We start from the raw sequence: 21,031 nt of genomic DNA on the forward strand, positions 1-21,031 counted from the left end.
AGTGCGCAGCGATATGCTTGTTTAGACTTGCAGATTATAAAAGAAACATAACAAGACTTGAGTCTTAAAACAAATTCTTGCGATTTAAAATCTTAGTCAGGAAGGGCATCCGGTACTAAAACAATAGTTCGTGATACTGCGATTTAAAATCTAGCTGTAAAACCCCCGATTCTCGACAGATTCTTAATCCGAGTTCTTTGACGTCAGGAAGGGCAACCGGTTGAAAGCAATTATCGAACACGCATCGTAAAGGCAAGAGTGTGCAGCGATATGCTTGTTTAGACTTGCAGATTACGAAAGAAACATAACAAGACTTGAGTCTTAAAACAAATTCCTGCGATTTAAAATCTTAGTCAGGAAGGGCATCCGGCAGTAAAACAATAGTTCGTGATTTAAAATCTAAGAAGTGCATCTAGCTGTAAAACCCCCGATTCTCGACAGATTCTAAATCCGAGTTCTTTGACGTCAGGAAGGGCAACTGGTTGAAAACAATTATCGAACACGCATCGCGAAGGCAAGCGTGTGCAGCGATATGCTTGTTTAGACTTGCAGATTACGAAAGGAACATAACAAGACTTGAGTCTTAAAACAAGTTCTTGCGATTTAAAATCTTAGTCAGGAAGGGCATCCAGCAGTAAAACAATAGTTCGTGATACTGCGATTTAAAATCTAGCTGTAAAACCCCCGATTCTCGACAGATTCTAAATCCGAGTTCTTTGACGTCAGGAAGGGCAACCGGTCGAAAACAATTATCGAACACGCATCGCGAAGGCAAGCGTGTGCAGCGATATGCTTGTTTAGACTTGCAGATTATAAAAGAAACATAACAAGACTTGAGTCTTAAAACAAATTCTTGCGATTTAAAATCTTAGTCAGGAAGGGCATCCGGCAGTAAAACAATAGTTCGTGATACAGCTATTTAAAATCTAGCTCTAAAACCCCCGATTCTCGACAGATTCTTAATCCGAGTTGTCAGGAAGGGCAACTGGTCGAAAACAATAGCGTATGATGTAAGAGCTTAGATACTACCAATTTTGCATCAGGAAGGACAACTAGTCTTAAAACAAAACAGATTCTTAATCCGATTTCTTTGGCGTCAGGAAGGGCAACCGGTTGAAAACTATAGTGTAAGAGGTTAGATACTGCTAGTTTTGTGTCAGGAAGGACAACTCAACAAATTCTTGCGATTTAAACACATTTTTATTCCCAAGGGAATCGAACCCGAGACTACCGGGTGAGAGGCATGCATACTGTATGCTATGGGTTTGTTCTACTGTCCTTGAAGTCGTATCAGCGCAGAGCGAGCAGCGGAATGCATGTGTTGGCTGAAATTGTACACGTATCTTCCGGCTGTAGTAGTAACCTTGGACGAAGACACGGTGTGCTGATAAGCGACTTGTAACTCACGAACGTCTTCTTAGCTGAGTGGCATTCAGCCCATGTAAGCTCTTAAAACACAGTACCAATTAAGGTTGTAAAATATTCTGAAATAGTCCTCCTCTGTGGTGTAGTAGTTAGTGTGATTAGCTGCTACCCCGGAGGTCCGAGTTCGATTCCCGGCTTTGCCACGGAATGTGTAGCATTTAGCCTATGTAAGTTCCTAACGTAAACTATCATGATTGTACGGAGAGGTTAAAACACACACAGTGCCCACTCCTATCGAAAGAGCCTGCGCGGTGCCGGCATGTAGGCTTCTCCTGATGAAGGAGCCTGCACAAGGTTTAACGTCCCCATCAACAGCCCTTACTTATTGCTGGCTTTTTTTTTGCACACCCCGCCTCACACCATAGTTTTATACAACCGGTTGCCCTTCCTGACTAGGATTTTAAATCGATGTTCCGACATAGCCTACTCCTACTGAAGAAGCCAGCACAAGGCTTATTACCTCCATCCGACAAATGAATCACCATCAACGTCTTGTACTCAAAAATCATTTTCGAAGGAGCCTGCACAAGGTTTAACACCCCCTATCAACAGCCCTTACTTAATGCTGGCTTTTTTGCACACCACACCTCACACCATAGTTTTATACGACCGGTTGCCCTTCCTGACTAGGATTTTAAATCGATATCCCGACATAGCCTACTCCTACCGAAGAAGCCTGCGCACAGCTTAACGCCTCCATCCGACAAATGAATCACACTCAAACACTCTTCAATCATTCTCGCTACTTCGGAAGATAGCGGGTTCGAACTAGAAGCCGTAAATGTTAGGCGAGGGACCTGCGCGATCGTCATAACATGATCTAGCCGGATGCCCTTCCCGACGGCATAAGTTGCCAGGATTTGAATCGCGGTATCCATCATTGTGTCTGACTTGCAAGCTCACGCGTATTATTTTTTCGCTGAGATATCATGCTACTTCCGTTCGCCAGCTAGAGCGGAAACTCGCAGTACTGCGTCTATTTCATCTTACAACTTGGAGGAGACAACATGTGTACATATAATTTATGATCTTTCACCCCCCTTAAAAAACATGTAAGTATCTCGGAACATTCTTATCCGTGTGTGTATCAGTGTCGCAATTACTAAGCGAGTGAGCCGAGCGAGTTGGCTACGCAGTGTGCTTTCTTGATTTTCGTATGAGTGTATTCACAATTACTAAGCGTCTTAGCAGTGTGATGAACGAGTTAGCTACGCGGTATAGATTTTTTTTATTTTCGTACAAAGCAAATCATTTGAAGTGTTAGGTATGTGATATGTGCACAGTGTGTTTTTAGCTATGCAATATGTGCACAGTGTGTGTTAATCATTGAAGTTGTACTGAACACATCAAACAATGTTCGATTCTAGGCTTGCTATGTTTCAATCTAAACAAAGGTATCCCCTAACATGTTGTATCGGATCACATGTAACGACATCGAGTGCAGTGTTCGATTCTAGTCTTGTTAGTTTCAATCTAAACAAAGGTATCCCCTAACATGTTGTACAGTGTTCGGTTCTTAGGATAAAGGTATCCCCTAACATGTTGTATCGGATCACATGTAACGACATCGAGTGCAGTGTTCGATTCTAGTCTTGTTAGTTTCAATCTAAACAAAGGTATCCCCTAACATGTTGTACAGTGTTCGGTTCTACTTGTTTCGTGATCTGAACACATCAATCAATGTTCTGATTACATGTTGTATCGAGTGCAGTGTTCAATTCTAGTCTTGTTATGTTTCAAGCTGATCTTCTTAGAACAAAGGTATCCCCTAACATGTTGTACAGTGTTCGGTTCTACTTGTTTAGTGATCTGAACACATCAATCATTGTTCTGATCGCATGTAACGACATCGAGTGCAGTGTTCAATTCTAGTCTTGTTATGTTTCAATCTGATCTTCTTAGAACAAAGGTATCCCCTAACATGTTGTACAGCGTTCGATTCTACTTATGTAGTGTTCTGAACACACCAGACAATGTTTTAATCACATGTTGAAGTTAACGACATCGAGTACAGTGTTCGATTCTACTTATTTTGTGTTCTGAACACATCAATCAATGTGCAGTGTTCAATTCTAGTCTTGTTATGTTTCAATCTGATCTTCCGACATCGAGTGCAGTGTTCAATTCTAGTCTTGTTATGTTTCAATCTAAACAAAGGTATCCCCCTAACATGTTGTACAGCGTTCGATTCTACTTATGTAGTGTTCTGAACACACCAGACAATGTTTTAATCACATGTTGAAGTTAACGACATCGAGTACAGTGTTCGATTCTACTTATTTTGTGTTCTGAACACATCAATCAATGTGCAGTGTTCAATTCTAGTCTTGTTATGTTTCAATCTAAACAAAGGTATCCCCTAATACAGCGTTCGATTCTACTTATGTAGTGTTCTGAACACACCACACAATGTTTTAATCACATGTTGTATCGAGTACAGTGTTCGATTCTACTTATTTTGTGTTCTGAACACATCAATCAATGTTCTGATCACATGTTGTATCGAGTACTGGCTGTCTCATAAGGAGCTATGTATAGCCGCCATCTTGCATCCGCCATCTTGCGCAAGCATCCTTAGGGCGTCTCTAGCCATGGATCCTTAAGCCGCCTCATAAGAGCAACCACCATCTCGCGCAAGCATCCCTCATAAGGAGCCTTGTATAACCGCCATCTTGCGCAAGCATCCCAAGGACGTCTATGTATAGCGATCATCTTGCATAAGCACCTTTAAGGAGTCATGTATAGCCACCATCTTGTGCAATTAGCGTCGAGAGATGGCTGCTGTAGAAATTTTCTTTTTAAAATTATCTAAAGAGTGTAGCACTGAGGTTTGCGATGTAAGATGGCGGATGACAGCTGCGCGTAGCACGTGGAATTTGCCGCCACCGGGTAGCATGGTGCTCAAAGATGGCGGATGACAGCTAACAGAACTTTTAAAATTACCCGCTACTACAGAGAGCAGCACGGTGCTCTGTTCATTAAAAGATGGCGGATGACAGCTAACGAAATTACCCCGCATGAGGGCAGCACGGTGCTTTGTTCATTAAAGATGTCGGATGACAGCTAACGAAATTGCCCGCAGCATAGTGCTCTGTTGGTTAAAGATGGCGGGTGACAGCTGTCAAAAGAGCATGTGGCTTTGTAGAGCACGTGGAATTTGCCGCCACAACAAAGAGGGCAGCACTGTACTCTGTTGCTTAAAGATGGCTGTCAAAAAAGCGCGTGGGTTTGTAAAGCATGTAGAATTTGCCGCCACCACAAAGAGGGTAGCACGGTGCTCAAAGATAGCTGCTGTCAAAAAGCATTTTTCAAATTATCCGCCACCACATTTCAACTAAAGATGGCAGCACGGTGCTCAAAGATGGCGGATGATAGCTAACAGAACTTTTCAAATTGCCCGCTACTACGTGCTTAAGGTAGTAGCCATAAAGAGGGCAGCACTGTTCTCTCTGGATTAAAGATGGCGGATGATAGCTGTCAGAAAATCACATGGGTTTGTAAAGCACGTGGAATTTACCGCCACCACAAAGAGGGTAGCACGGTGCTCAAAGATAGCTGCTGTCAAAAAGCATTTTTCAAATTATCCGCCCCCACATTTCAACTAAAGATGGCAGCACGGTGCTCAAAGGTGGCGGATGATAGCTAACAGAACTTTTCAAATTGCCCGCTACTACGTGCTTAAGGTAGTAGCCATAAAGAGGGCAGCACTGTTCTCTCTGGATTAAAGATGGCGGATGACAGCTGTCAAAAAGGCACGTGGATTTGTTTATCTCGAGCTAGTGAGGTTAAGTTGGTACCACTAAGGTTTAGGCCCGTCAAGATGGCAGTACTGAGGTTAGCGATGCGTTGTTGTCTGTCAAAACGCACGTGGCTTTGTTTACAAATCTGTCAAAAAGCACGTGGCTGTCAAAAAACACGTGGCTTTGTTTACCTCACATTAGTGAGGTTAAGTTGGCACTACTGAGGTTTAGGGCCGTCAAGATGGCAGTACTGAGGTTAGCGATGCGTTGTTGTCTGTCAAAAAGCACGTGGCTGTCAAAAAACACGTGGGTTTGTTTACCTCATGCTAGTTAGGTTAAGTTGGCACTAGTGAGGTTTAGGCCCGTCAAGATGGCAGCAGTGAGGTTAGCGATGCGTTGTTGTCGATGGCAGCTGTCAAAAAGCACGTGGCTTTGTTTACAAATTCAAATCTCCCGCCAAAATTCAAATTTCCCGCCAGAATTCAAATTTCCCGCGCCGCGGTCGGCGGAGAAGGCCGCCGAATCCCTGCATTATACTACTTACACATATTCCATTTAATGCTGGAATCAATGCATGAGCAGGAATATCTGTGTATGCACGCGTTACATTCACTACAGATCAATTTGCATTTACATTGAGCCTCATTATTTTGTACAAAGTCATCTCGGCCACTGTAGAGGACGACGGTATTTTCCAACCACAGTCTTCCTTAATAATCAGGCTTTTGTCTATTTGTAAGCTTGATTTATGCCTACGACGAATGTCCTTCAATTTGCTTGTCAGTTTCCCTTTTGTAAGCACAATAAGCCTGTCAAACAGCTTGTCTTTAACAAAGGACATTAGTGCATATATTGCTTTATCTAAGCGTTTCACATGCTTTCCCTGGAGATAGATGTATTTAAGCGTGTGATGCATTCGCTCTATGTGCATGTTTGTGTTCAGGCCTGCATGCAGCCTGTGACAGTAGGCCCAGCATTTTGCATTACTTAGGTAGTTGTCCAGGAAGTATGAAGCAAACTCAGACGTGTCAGGATCAGATTTGAACTTCTCTAATACGACAGGAAACATCATATCAAACGCTGCCGCATCTCTCTCCTCCAGTAGTGTTCTAATAAGCTTGTAAGCATTTGCCTGTTTTCCCTGGCCTTTAATTTTACTGCTTATATTTTTCCTCCATGCCCTGTCTACGTGCCAGGTACAATAGAGTCTCATTGCTGGAGTTCCCATTGTTGAAATCCAAGCATTAAAGAACGATTCTGCTAAGTCAGACATAAAAACCTTAGGAGAAATTGTTCCAACTTCCGACTTTATGTACTGGAAAAATATGGAGAGGATTTGCCAGTCATTCCTATTGGATATGAGAAAGGCGCATGGAAACCCTTGCCTCATGTCATCCAGTACCATTAGCGTTGTAAGTTCAAAACCGTAGCTATTTAGCCCATGCGTTCCATCAATACAAATACCGTCATTACCATACTTCTTCAGTATCTCACCTTGAGCACTATTCATTATAATTAACACAAAATCGGCGCTGTTTAGTTCTGGATGTGACTCATTGACCGTCTCTTGTGGCTTATAAAACAATACACAGGGACTGTCACTAGAGTTAACTTCACTCACCCATGCCTCAACGCTGGTCCCATCATTTTGGTGCCTGATTGACGAGGAGCACAAATTATAGCACCGTTCAATGTTATATAAATCCTGTTTCGTTAGCAGATGTATCCTTTCTAATTTAGAATCAGATACTGAATCTCGAATTCTGTCCAGTATAGCTTGGAAAGGGATTTTATTAGCAATGTCTGCTGCTATACTGACCCTTTCTTTTTCTGTCAGTCCCAAGTGACTTAAGTCATGTTGATGACCGACATGAGTAGAGATAAATTTGACTCGGCATGTTCCATCTTCGGCTTCACTAACTTTTATCTTTGCAGGACATACTCCACAGATTTTATTGCTTCCTTGCAATTTTAAATGTCGAACACCTTTACTTTTAGAGACGAAATTCCCCGAACGATGACATTCATAATAATGTCTTATAGTATTATCAGAAGCCGCATGAGACCCATGATTTTTAACAAAGAGCGAACGTGTTGTCTCTTCAGTTTCTCGTTTCCAAGTCATTAAGTCATCAAAGGATGAGAACTGTAGTTCCTCGGATTTTATACGTATTTCATGTACCGATTCTAAATATTCAAATAAACAGTTTTCTGTGGTTCCTTCATAACTACACAGGCTGAAATTCAATGATCTCTTTGCAACTGACTCCTCACCATAATAGTCCCGTTGATGACGTTTAAAGTTGTACTCATAATTGAAATTCTTGTTGCAAATTTCACACTGATAGGCGTACGAATGTTTACTTTTTAGTACAGGCGCGATAACATTCAGCTTTTCGGGATGTGCTTTGGAAACGTGTTGTCTTAAATTCTTATTGTAATCATATCTTTTACCGCACTCAGAACACACGAAATGTTTCGATTCACTCATACTTGTAAAACAATTCTTCGCTTGACACTATGTAGTCACACACTATATTAAACTACGGTAAACTATATTAAACTACGCCCACATTAAAACTATATTAAACTACGGTAAAAGTATATTAAACTACGATATATTGCGAAGAGCATTGGTCACTATGCACGAGCAGTCATGTGATTTTACACATTAAAAATATTCACCACACTGCATTTAAAAAAACATTCACCACCATACTATGAGAAGGCTACTGACAACGGGTTTAGTTTCTCAAAAAACATTCATCACAATGCTATGAGCAGACTGCTAAGTTCAAAACCGTAGCTTCTCAGCTTCACATTTAAAAAACATTCTCCACTATGCTAAGAGCAGATTACTGACGTGTTTAGTTTCTCAAAGAACATTCATCACAACGCTACGAGCAGGCTAACAACGTGTCTGAAGTGCGCCAAGCTTCTCGCGTTCCCGGATATCTCCGCCAACATTCGGAGACTCAAAGCCACATTACGGCTGCTTCAGAAATCGTACCCCTTCGGATTTCTCCGCCAACATTCGGAGACTCAAAGCCACAGGACAGCTTATTCAGAAATCGTACCCCTTCGGATTTCTCCGCCAACACTCGGAGACTCAAAGCCACAGGACGTCTGCTGTCTGTAAGGTCAAGTGTAGCAGCCGCTATCGTCCATGGCTAAGTAGCTTCTTGCATTCTCATTGGTCAACGGGAACGGAATGTGACGTCATTGCCATCAATGCTGATAAATACATTGCATTACCAACCCCGGCTGAATAAAAGCACAAACAAAAAACACCATGTAAAATAACTATGCGGCTTTCCACACGAAACTAGGGGCCTAGGGCTGCTTCGCGGCTACTAACCGTCCAGACCAATGGTCCTGTCCACGGCAAGAATCCTAATCGTCCAGACCAATCGTCTTCCTTCCAGACCAATCGTGTTTCCTCCCGAAACTAGAGGCCTAAGGCCGCTTCGCGGCTTCTAACCGTCCAGACCAATGGTCTTGTCCACGGCAAGAATCCTAACCGTCCAGACCAATGGTCTTGTCCACGGCAAGAATCCTAACCGTCCAGACCAATAGTCCTGTCCACGGCAAGAATCCTAACCGTCCAGACCAATCGTGTTTCCTCCCGAAACTAGAGGCCTAAGGCCGCTTCGCGGCTCTAACCGTCCAGACCAATGGTCTTGTCCACGGCAAGAATCCTAACCGTCCAGACCAATAGTCCTGTCCACGGCAAGAATCCTAACCGTCCAGACCAATAGTCCTGTCCACGGCAAGAATCCTAACCGCCCAGACCAATAGTCCTGTCCACGGCAAGAATCCTAACCGTCCAGACCAATCGTCTTTCTTCCAGACCAATCGTGTTTCCTCACGAAACTAAGAGGCCTAGGGCCGCTTCGCGGCTTCTAACCGTCCGGGCCAATGGTCTTGTCCAGATCCTATCCTAACTGTCCGCACGGCAAGAATCTTGTCCAGATCCTATCCTTACCGTCCGCACGGCAAGAACCAGTCCAGGCCAATCTTGTAACAATAATCACCACCACCAGCTATCGAAGCACCTCACTCATTAGTTCCTAAGTACAGAGGTTGGCAGAACTGAGCACCGGTTTTGCGACTGTGTAAACAAACGGCAGTCGCTCCGCGCGCGGCTGAATGTAACGAGTACTGGGCTGCGAGAAGTAAAGCATTGATCTGAATCCCTAATGTTGTAACTGCATCTTGTTGATTACTTAATTTTAGAAATACAGGTTCATATGTACAGCTTATCAAAATTACCGGGTCAGTTGGCCGTGCGGTTAGAGGCGCGTGACTGTGAGTTTGCATCCGGGAGATAGTGGGTTCGTATCCCACTGTCGGCAGCCCTGAAGATGGTTTTCCGTGGTTTCCCATTTTGACACCAATACCAATACCTTCATTAAAGCCACGGCCGCTTCCTTCCAACTCCTAGGCCTTTCCTCTCCCATCATCGCCATACGACCTATCTGTGTCGGTGCGACGTAAAGCCACTAGCTTATCAAAATTTGAAACAATGCATACACATTTGAACACAAGGTAATCAAGAAAGGTGAGGGACATTTCAGTCCCCCACGACTTAGTTCTGAGAAGTATGAAGAAAGGCCCCTATCACGTACCACCTGCATTTCATCATTGGACTGTAACATTACCCGACACTCATCATAGTTTCCATGTTTATTTAATTTCTCAATGACTATCTTGCTAGTGTACCTTGCAATATATATAATAATTTTCTGCGTTTCAGAGGAGATAGGAACATGCTATATTTCATTTAATGCAGGTTCCAGATATTCTAGATTATCAGGTACACTTCCTTTACTACCTTTTTGAACTGTCATAGTAAAATAAGTAAAGATCAATTCTCCATACTTAGCAGACTTGAGCTTTAACACACTTAACATTTTTAGTTTCCTTTCAGATTCCAGAACCTGTTCCACAGACACATTACAGCTACAGCCAATTAATCATCTGTAGCCACCAAACCTTGCTTCTAAACAGTCTGTTTGTAATTTATCAGTCAGAATGTATGCCAATTATATGTATCAAACAGATATTTGCATAATTCAACTAGTGAACTAAGTGTGTGGGTCATAGCAATGTATGTGCCATTACTTAGCTTTCCTTGTATACCGGTACCAGTATCTGATAAGTGCCAGATATCTAAGTAAGTTATATCTTTAAACTTTGAAGAAACACAAGTTTTGAATAACTAGCCCCACAGATTGGAGTAGCATCAACATTTTTAGTGTAGTTCTCTTCATCGGGTACTTTCTTTACATTGCAAATTGTCCACCACTTCGTGAACAATGTCAAAAATTGGATAGTGCCATCACTAATATCAACACCTTGTTTCTTCACTGTTTCAAGAGCTACTATATTCTTATAACAAAAAATATTGACAGCTAACGAGACATTTTGACGCTCTATAGATGTAGGATATAAAGCTTTCCTTGACAACGTAGGTGCAAGTTTCAACAACATACTTTTTTCTGAATGAAATAAATCTTTCAGATCAGAAAATCTAGCTTGAACTGTTGTGTATTCACACATATAGTTTTTCCATCCTCAGTATTTGACATACTATCTAATACAGGGAAACCTATTCCACATTGGGTATGGTAAATGTTTCGTTACATTTATTCAACCAATTCTTATGAATACATTTAAGAATATGTTGAACAGAAGAAAAATTGGCTTTGATTTGGTTTGCAGCTTTTGAGACTACCACCACACAAGAGTTCAAACGTCGTTCTATTTACACGGTTGTTATCAGAAACTAACTAACAACATGAAAGCCAAGTTCATTCATCACATTCAGTAGGTACTTCTATTGTAAAGTTATATAATGTGTCTGCCTGCAGACCTTTTACAGGAAAAAGACCAATTACCTACATCTTTGTTTTGAGAATTCAAAGATGAAGAAATGAAAAATTGCATAGCGGTGGCAGTATCTACATCTACACCATTGTCTGCCATACCCAATATATTTCCTCCCTTATATGTTACTTTAGAATTAAGATACATTTAATCTAACACAACTCATACCACTTTATCCTCATTCTGAATATATTTACTTTTCTCTTTCGAAAATGGTTCATGTGAAGCTCCTACGCTTGGGCCAACGGAGCCAATTTTACCTAAGAATTGTTTAAGGTAAACATGATGTGGCAAATTCAAAATATAGACTGATATGCACCAGGAAATGAGTAGCACATTGTTGCAAACCAAATCAGGAGTTCTTGGGAATATCTGACTTGTTTCATTAGAGAGTGCTCGAAATCTTCCAGAGTGAATTTTATTTTAGTATCCTTTTCTGTATCATAACTATTTAAATCTAGAGAATCTTTCAAGAAGTTTATTAGCAACATGATCCTTTCATCAATTTCAATTCTCTCATCATTAAAACTCTGAAGATGTCTCAAAAGATTGTCGAATTTTGAGCATATATTGCACTTTAGATCATCTTGGCCTTCCGATTCTAGGATCCACTTGATGTTTTCTCGAGGCACATGTATGTTTTTGCAAAACACTTTAACATCCAAACCACTGGTAACTTTAAAACTTACTGTAAGTGATGGGATATCAGTAGATCCTTCATCCTTCATTTAATAAAAAGAACATAGTCTTCATTGACTAATGAAATGAACCATAGGTTGGAAATGAACAGTTTTGTGTATCTTTTCATAACCTCACTTTTAAAGTGATCAAAAAATGGAAATCTTATCTTGGTCACACAAGTTGCTAAAATCTTGTCCATCTCTAATTTCTGAACGAGCGGCTGGGTCTTTGCTATCTTTAGGTACCTTCACAGTGTGGTAGGAGGGTTGATTCGGAAAAATGCTGGGGCAGGCATCATCTCTGAATTTCGGCTTTTTCCGGGGAACAATCAATGGTTTACCGCCAACTACAGGAAAAATGTTCTCTCTAATGATAACTTTATCTTAAAAATGTTTAATACACACTAATGAACTATTTGTCACTACAAAATAGTCACGATGGATACCGTACATTTGTCCATGTTTGTCGTAGCACTTTATCCTTAGGGAATCTAAATGCTGAAGTGTCTGTAGCACAGTAATTGGATTTGCATCAGGCACACAGCACTAACGACCCATTCTAATAAGTCATACCACACTTGTTTTTAAAACGTAGATGAACTAGATTTAAACCCAGAACTGTATGAGAAATGTAAGGTTCAAAGTCAGATTGAAACAGAAACTCAGTTTTGGTAAACCGAGATAATAAATTCTGTGGTCAATACAGAAGTGAGCGTTATCCGAGATAATGACATCATCCGAGTTTTGGAAATCTAAGATAACAGCAAAAGTAACTGACACTGGTGAATACGGGCCTAAGTCCGCGTAGTGTCGAAACTAGTCTGCACAGACCAATGGTTCCTGTACCCTCTAACACTCCTTTAATTTACAAAACGAAGTTTTTCTGCACCTTGTAGATCATTAAAAAGTGAGTCTGGCCATCGTCTCCGTGCACTTCACCTGCTTCTGTTACCCTCCAAGACCTAGTCCATAATTCTCGTAGGTAACCTTTAGGTCCAATGCACACAGAAGGGCGACGGGCGGAGGCGCGGTGCAAGCGAGGCAGAAAGCGCAACTTTTCCACGGCACCTCAGTGTAAACCAGGTCCTCTCAAACGCCCAAAATCTCACGCGTGCAAACTGCGGCGCAGAGTTCCTGTGCACAGTGCATCGGTCCCGCTCGGCTCGCCTCCGGACTAACGCTTCGTCTCTGGGCTACTCGGCTAAGCTCGGCTCAACTCGGCTCAACTCAGCTCGGATTTGGAGCGCTACGGAGCAAGTGAGGAAGAGGGAGACAGGGGGATCAAGCGAGACAGGCGTGGGGAAAGAGAGAGACAGCGCTATTGATCCAAATCGAGGAGTGGGGGGGTCTACACGCAGGTCAACCAAGCGTAGTCGTCTTTTGCACCGTGCACAGTGCATGCACCAGGCGCATGCACCCTGAGAGGCCCTGATGTAAACAAATGGGCTAATTGACACGGGGGTGTCGAGGCGCAGGCGTGCTCACCCCTAGCCACCTACACGCTTCCTCCTCACTTCTCGAGTCTATTTGAGGAAGCCTGCCTCCGGCACCGGAGACACGGCTTCGATTCCTGGCTCTGCCACGATATTTAAACAGTGGTACGAGGGTTGGAACGGGGTCCACCCAGCCACGAGAGGTCAACCGAGTAGAGGGGCTTTCGATTCCCACCTCAGCCATCTTCGAAGAATTGGTTTTCCGTGGTTTCCCACTTCTCCTCCAAGCAAATGTCGGGATGGTACCTCGGCCACGGCCGCATCCTTTCCTCTTCCCCTTCCTTTCTTTCCTTGTCTATCCCTTCTAATCTTCCCATCCTCCTGGCATGGCCGCCGTTCAGCATAGCAGGTTAGGTCGCCTGGGCGGCAAAAATGAAAAGCTCTAATTGTTTGAAAACGAGTTTTTAGAATGTGCACGCTTTCGTAGTATTGTAAAGCGAAATCTCCCGACATGAAAAACGGAATTTTCGTTCCGCTTATGTGAAAGCTGTCGGTAATAATATTATAAAAACCACCACAATGTTGAAATACAGCCCTCTCCTTTCTGCATACGGGTATCGAGATGACTTCGGGCTGCAACTTTTAAACGGGTCCCCCTGTGGGTGGGGGCGGTAGAATAACACCCACGGTAACCCTTGCCCGCCGTAAAAGGCGACTAAAACGGGACCCAGGACGAAAAGGGGTCCGTAGCTGAGTCCTAACGTTGTTTCCACTTACTTGTGCCAGGCTTCTCACTTTAATTTTTCCTATTTGACCTCTCCTGGTCAACTCTTGTTTTTTTCGACCCCGACGGTAGTAGGTTGCAAAGCCTAGGGTTTCTTTCATTTTCACGCCCGTCGTGGCCCTTGTGTTCCTTTGGCCGATACCTTCATTTTTTGAAGTGCCGGATCCCTTCTCTCTGATTAGTGTTGTATAGAGGATGGCTGCCTAGTTGTATTTCCTCTTTAAACAATAATCACCAATACCACCACCACCCACACTTTTTCAAACGGTGGCGAATCAACGTCACCTAGAGACAAGCCCGTGCTCCTTTTTTTAAAAACTTTTTGGGAGGAGATCCCTATTTACAACAATTGGCTTCAGTGACTGGAAGCATGGAAATCAGCGGTTAACGGAACATGAGAATTTCAACTCTCATCGCGATTACGTGTTAATGCTTAAAAGAGAAAGTAGCAAATTGTGCAGAGTTGACTGGCGTCTGCTCTCTCAGTTGTATTATTATTATTATTGTTATTATTATTATTATTATTATTATTATTATTATTATTATTATTATTATTATTATTCAAAATATTAATGTTTGATATTTTACCTTGGCGGCATTCTACTGTATTAGTTTATTAATTATATTAAAATAATAGTAATTGCACTTTCGTCGTATCAAGTAGGGGGCGCAAAATTATTTGGGTCCAGAGGCGTTCCAGTAGTTAAATTTGGCCCTGATTGCACCCAATGATTGTCAATGATACGCAAGCAAGAGAAGACGTTATCGGTCCGTTTTTCAGACCTCTGTGAATTTGTAAGAGGGAGACAACAATATTTTACTTGGCTGTAGACTATCCAGATAATCCGAGATTGTGTTCCCCTTGCGCGAGTTACAAGTTCTGCGTAGTGGTTTTTAGTGGGAAGTAGAAAATCTCCCTCTGTTCACAAGCTCATTTACGGCATCACTTGCAAAATGCATAAAAGGACAGCTTCTGAGGAAATAACACCTACCGAACGAGTTGGCCGGGCGGTTAGGGGCACGCAGTTGTGAGCTTGTATCCGGGAGATAGTGGGTTCGAGCCCCACTGTCGGCAGCTTTGAAGACGGTTTTCTTTGGTTTCCCATTTTCACACCACGCACACCTTAATTCAGGCCACAGCCGCTTACTTCCCATTCCTAAGCCTTTCCTATCCCATCGTCGCCATAAGACCTATCTCTGTCGGTGCGACGTAAAGCAAATAGCAATTAAATTTGAGGTTATCTAATTCTACCATTGAAATAATACGATAAATTAATTTGATAGGACAAAATATATTCTTTAAATCATTTCCATAAAAATAGTAAGACTGGCTGCGATAAAACAGATTAGAACATAAAAGTATGACATTACAACTGGAAGAAGAAACGACACCCATCTTTCATTGAATCCGGAGTCAGACTCATGTCTGTCGGCCCCGTAGCGTAAACTCTAAAGCTCTAAAATAAAAGTCATTTGTTGGGAAATGAAATGGCGTATGGCTTTTAGTACCGGGAGTGTCCGAGGACATGTTCGAAGCCAGATGCAGGTCTTTTGATTTGACTCCCGTAGGTGACCTGCGCGTCGTGATGAGGATGAATTGATGATGAAGAGAACACATACACTCAGCCCCCGTGCAAGCGAAATTAACCAATGATGGTTAAAATTCTCGACCCCGCCGGGAATTGAACCTCGGACCCCAGTGACCAAAGGCCAGCACGCTAACCATTTGGCCATGGAGCCGGACAACGGTTCGGAGTTTGTCACATTTTCGATTGCTAAATGTTGGACTTAGTTTGAATCAGACGGCACACGCGAGGAACTCAAAGTATTTGTTGTAAATTATCGTATTGTATCGTATCGTATCGTATCGTATCGTAATCTGTTTACCCTCCAGGGTCGGTTTTTCCCTCGGACTCTGCGAGGGATCCCACCTCTACCGCCTCAAGGGCAGTGTCCTGGAGTTTCAGACTCTGGGTCGGGGGATACAACTGGTGAGGATGACCAGTACCTCGCCCAGGCGTCCCCACCTGCTATGCTGAACAGGGGCCTTGGTGGGGGATGGGAAGATTGGAAATGACACGCAAGGAAGAGGGAAGGAAGCGGCCGTGGCCTTAAGTTAGGTACCATCCCGGCATTTGCCTGGGGGAGAAGTGGGAAACCACGGAAAACCACTTCCAGGATGGCTGTGGTGGGAATCGAACCCACCTCCACTCAGTTGACCTCCCGAGGCTGAGTGGACCCGGTTCAAGCCTTCGTACCACTTTTCAAATTTCGTGGCAGAGCCGGGAATCGAACCCGGACCTCCGAGGGTGGCAGCTAATCACACTAACCACTTCACCATAGAGGTGAACTTGTTGTAAAGTACGATCTAAAAATAAACTTATTACACGTTAACAACCAAGTATTAACTACAAACCACCACAGAAACACGAAATAGTGAATGCTTCCCTCGAGATAGGGAATTGGGAAAATGTCCGGTAGAAGAAAGAGAAGAAGAAGATTAAATATATGTATTTTTATTTTCACAAAAAAACAGAATATAATAACATATAGTGCTCTTCGAGCAATGGTAGTAATCTTTATAACTAAAATGACTGTTAAAGTTCTGTTGAGAAGAAGTCCTTCTCACATCACATTGATTGGATTTACACCGAGAGTCTTGGCGAGAACCATCTGTAAACATAGAAAAAATGTAATTACTGTAATATTCATGCAATTCAATTGTACGTTAGACACTAATGAACAGTTGAATTAGAGATAGCTGCCGTAGTGGAGAAATGGCACTGCGCTGGGAGAAAATCCATTCGACACTCCATGTCGTACGATATTGGCACGTAACGTATCTCTGGTATAACACTTGGTTTTTACCTAATCAAATTAATTAAAACTCAGACATAGATCGTCCGACAGAGTTCCGATTACTCTACCATCTGGTAAAGCAAAATGGAACGCCGAAATTGACACTCAGGGGGTGTAAATTGCGTCGGATAAATAAATAAAAATTTTTGTTTCGTGGTAGCTGAGGCCATTTATTATTATTTATTTTCATGGAAGATTTATTACAATTCATTTATTTATTTGAGGGTGTACTTTCCTTCACCAAACAAGCTTTCATTCTTGTGACGTTTTCAAATGTTGTAACCGTCCAGGCTTCTCCAGCCAGTCTAATTTAATATACTATCATTTTACGCGATATCATTTGATATCAAGTTTATCCGCCATCGGCAATTATTCGTAATAACATATTTATTCTACGTCAATCATTTGTAAACAAGGAAACATATTATATAGTTATAACATCATTTATTTTTTAAATTATTATATTAGGTAGGATAGGAATTCATTATGTACTGTAAATATGGTCAATATGTTGAGACATAGTTGTTGTCATTTCATCTCATACTTGTGTATACGGAAAAGGTTATTCTAATAGCGGGGGAAAATTACATGAGTCATTGGGTTAAACTCATGAGCCAAGGCAGTAAACAGCGACCCGCGCGCGAGGCTTGCATACCAGCAGACTACATCATCGCCACGCCTTCTGGTCTTGTCAAGAAGAAAGAAGAGGGAGATGATAATGCGATCTACGAATCAGATGCTTCTTTATATAAAGATTTGATATTGAGCTATTATCAAGAGTGGAGAGAGCCCGGTGATATATTATGTAGCGCGGAGGATTCCTCGATTGACGGAGTCTCGGATACTCACTCACATCGCTACTTCTACTGTGAACATCTACTTTGAACGACGTTATTGATTTTGATTTTAAAAATTTACCCCATTTGTGACTCTTGTTTACCCCTCTTAAGAAGATCTTCCAAAAAAACGTGTTTTTTAATTTTTAAAGAACATTTCAATACCAATTTTCGAAGACTGTAACATCATAAATTTTTTTAGATATAAGCATCCTCATAAAAGGTACTCAGTTCCTATTTCACTTTTTTCCCACACCTTAAGAGGATTTTCCGAAAACGAAAAACGTAACATGTTACAGGCGTGAAAATTGGTATTTGGAATCAGCTGTAAAAGTAAAGGAACACGCATAATTTGTTTTACTTAAAATCCACTTAAGGGGAAGTGTTAGAGGGGGTGAATTTTAAAAATGAGCAATCTGTAGTATATCTCAAAAACTTAACATATTACAGAAATGAAAATTGGTATTTTAATCTCTTTTAAAAATAAAGTAACACGTATTTCTTTGTTTTCGGGGAAAACACTTAAGGGAGAGAGGGGGTAAAATGACTGAAAAATGTGGAATTATTTTTATTGGATGCTGGTATCTCCAAAACTGAAGATATTACAGACGTAAACATTGGTATTTGGAATCTCCTTCAAAAATAAAGAAACACGCATTTTTTTGTTTTCAGAAAAAGCACTTAAGCACTGACTGAAAAAGGGGTTGAACTATTTTTATTAGGATACTGGATTCTCCAAAACTGACAGACGTGAAATTGGTATTTGGAATCTCGTTTAAAAATAATGAAATACGTATTTCCGTTTTCGGAAAATTAACTTAAGCGGGTTTTAAAAAGGACTGAAAAGTGAGTTGAACACTTTTTATGAGGACACTTATAATCTCAAAAACGGAAGCTGTTACAGACATAGAAGTTTGTATTTGGAATATTCTTTAAAAATAAAGAAATACGTACTTTTGTTTTCGTAAAACCCGTTTGAGGGGGTGGGGTCGGTGAAAAGAACTGAAGAATGTGTTGAATTATTTTTATGAGTATACTTATATATCAAATACTGAAGATGTTACAGACGTGAAAATTGGTATTTGGAACTCATGTAAAAGTAAAGGAACACGCATATTTTTTTTTTTGAAACCACTTAAGGGGAAGTGTTAAAGGGGGTGAATATTTAAAACGATCATATCTAAAGTATATCAAAAAAACTTATCACATATTACAGACATGAAAATTGGTATTTTTATTCTCTTTTAAAAATAAAGTAGCACATATTTTTGGTTTTAGGGAAAAAACACTTGGGGGGAGGTAAAATGATTGAAAATGGGTTGAATTATTTTGATTAGGATGATGGTATCTCCAAAACTGAAGATATTACAGACGTGAAAATCGGTATTAGGAATCGACTTTAGAAACAAAGAAACACGTATTTTTTGTTTTCGAAAAATCCAATTAAGGGGGGAGGTAAATGAATTGAAAAATGAGTTGAATTCTTTGTTTGAGGGTACTTATATCTAGAAAACGAAGGATGTTGCGGGCGAGAAAATTAGTATTTGGAATATTCTATAAAAATAAGGACACACGTATTTTGTGGCGGCGGAGGGGGTTGGAATAAACTTAAAGGGGTGTAAAATGAGTTGAATTATTTTTATGAGGATACAAATAAGAAGTGGACTTAAAGTGGACTTAAAACAATACACCCCTAAGGGGTTTTGTGTGGGGGGTTGAGGAATGATGACAAAAATATTCATTTATATGAAACCGTTTGAAATATGAAGTTAAAATTTCAAATGATATCGTAGGCGTTAAAAAACAGAAGGTCTGAAACAAATTTAGCCACTCAGGGGGTTGAATGGGGGTTAAGATCCGAAAACAAATATATTCATTCCTTCCTCCGAAACGGTTTAATGTACAAAGACAAAATTTTAATTCCAAATCCTAGGTGTATAGTGGGAAATATGTTTTAACTTTCCAACCCTAAAGTGTTAAACGAGTTTAGCTCCGTAAACGAAATTATTCATCCCTCCAAAACTGTTCGACGTACAAATTTGTAATTTTTCGAGAAGGGTGTTCTTTTGTGTCCTAGGTGTAAAATATCGTATACCCCTAAGGGGTTTAGATGGTAGTTAACCTTCAAAAACACAATATCCATTCTTCCGACGCCTTTTCAGGCATTAACTTACTTTTTTAATATATACTCTTCTACACTCTATATGTTGATAAATATTTAAAAACATTCACCCCTTAAGAAGTATTCATTCCTCCATTACTATTCGACGTACAAAATCAAAATTTCATAGGTTGGTCGCTTTACATCCCATATTTTAAATAAGATAAGGTTTTAAACATTCAAATATATTAAAGGTAACTTCATATATTTACTTAAAATTTACATCCACGCCAAGTGTTTTAATTAATACCTTGCGGAGAGAATTATATCTTGAAATATTTATACAATATCGTTGACGGATATCTTGATTAACTTGAGAATCGCACCAAATACTATTGTGACGTATTGAAATGCGTACAGAAGGTCATTCGTGATCCCTGGTGACGAGTTTGGAGGCCGCTGGTCGTGTTATCAACTTGAGCACGTCAAAACGAAGAGCGATGATTCGCGTCAGTACTGAGAACGTATGTGTAGCGTTTCGTGACTTTAGCTGCAACGATGGCAAAGCGGATTGACCCTTACTGGGAGAGCTACATAACTTTCCTTTCCGATGATAAATATGAGCTATTCTGCAATCCAAGCAATGCGCAAGAAGCATGATCTTGATATCAAAGAACGCCAAAGGTCGACTGGGCTTAATTCCAGACGGAAAAAAGAAATAGGCAAATCTCCGACCAGCACCAGGCGTACACCAGAAGTGGTGATGATACTGAAGGCCCTTCTTGTCTCAGGTTGTAACCGTGCCCCCAATAGGACTATCGCATGCAAGTTGGAGATGTCTTTTTCAACATTTTGCACCATAATCAACAAAGACCCTTAATGAGAAAAGCGGCATAAGCGCCGAGTTCACAACCAGTTGTCGCACTAATGCAAGAAAACTGTATGAGGGATATCTGTCAGGGGACAGATCAAACATGTGGTGAAATTATACGAATCATGTGTGTACCTTAGTGAATGTAACAAACCCCGCTTGATTTACTACCGCCCCAGAGTGAAAAATATATCAAACATTGTATAAAGAATGTCAGGACAGTTTTCCAAGGAGTTTCATGATCATCGCTGGATACTGGTACAATGGCAAGTTAACCATTCTCCGTGTCGCTAATAATGTGAAGTTGAACACTATATACTATCAGTAAGAGGTTTTAACGCCCATTTACAACACAGATAACCCAGCATTGGATGGGAGGGCGAAAGGTTAGGTATGGGTACATCAAGATAAAG

The 21,031-nt window shown here is 41.1% G+C and overlaps 2 protein-coding genes across 2 annotated transcripts in view; both read right to left on the minus strand.

Moving 5' to 3' along the window:
- Positions 1-5,784: 5,784 nt before the first annotated feature.
- On the minus strand, positions 5,785-7,290 carry LOC136874543 (uncharacterized). Its single transcript, XM_068227838.1, has one exon. The coding sequence runs from the start codon at positions 7,288-7,290 to the stop codon at positions 5,785-5,787; it is 1,506 nt and encodes a 501-aa protein (XP_068083939.1).
- A 9,181-nt stretch (positions 7,291-16,471) lies between these two features.
- The window catches only part of LOC136874925 (uncharacterized oxidoreductase YjmC), a 110,705-nt gene continuing 106,145 nt past the window's right edge, over positions 16,472-21,031 (minus strand). Inside the window, exon 9 of the mRNA XM_067148635.2 lies at positions 16,472-16,624. Within this exon, the coding sequence (XP_067004736.2) occupies positions 16,577-16,624 (48 nt within the window). The 3' untranslated portion in view covers positions 16,472-16,576. The remainder of the gene's footprint in view (positions 16,625-21,031) is intronic.

Source organism: Anabrus simplex, chromosome 5 (assembly GCF_040414725.1).
Source record: "Anabrus simplex isolate iqAnaSimp1 chromosome 5, ASM4041472v1, whole genome shotgun sequence".
Classification (NCBI taxonomy): Eukaryota; Metazoa; Arthropoda; class Insecta; order Orthoptera; family Tettigoniidae; genus Anabrus; species Anabrus simplex.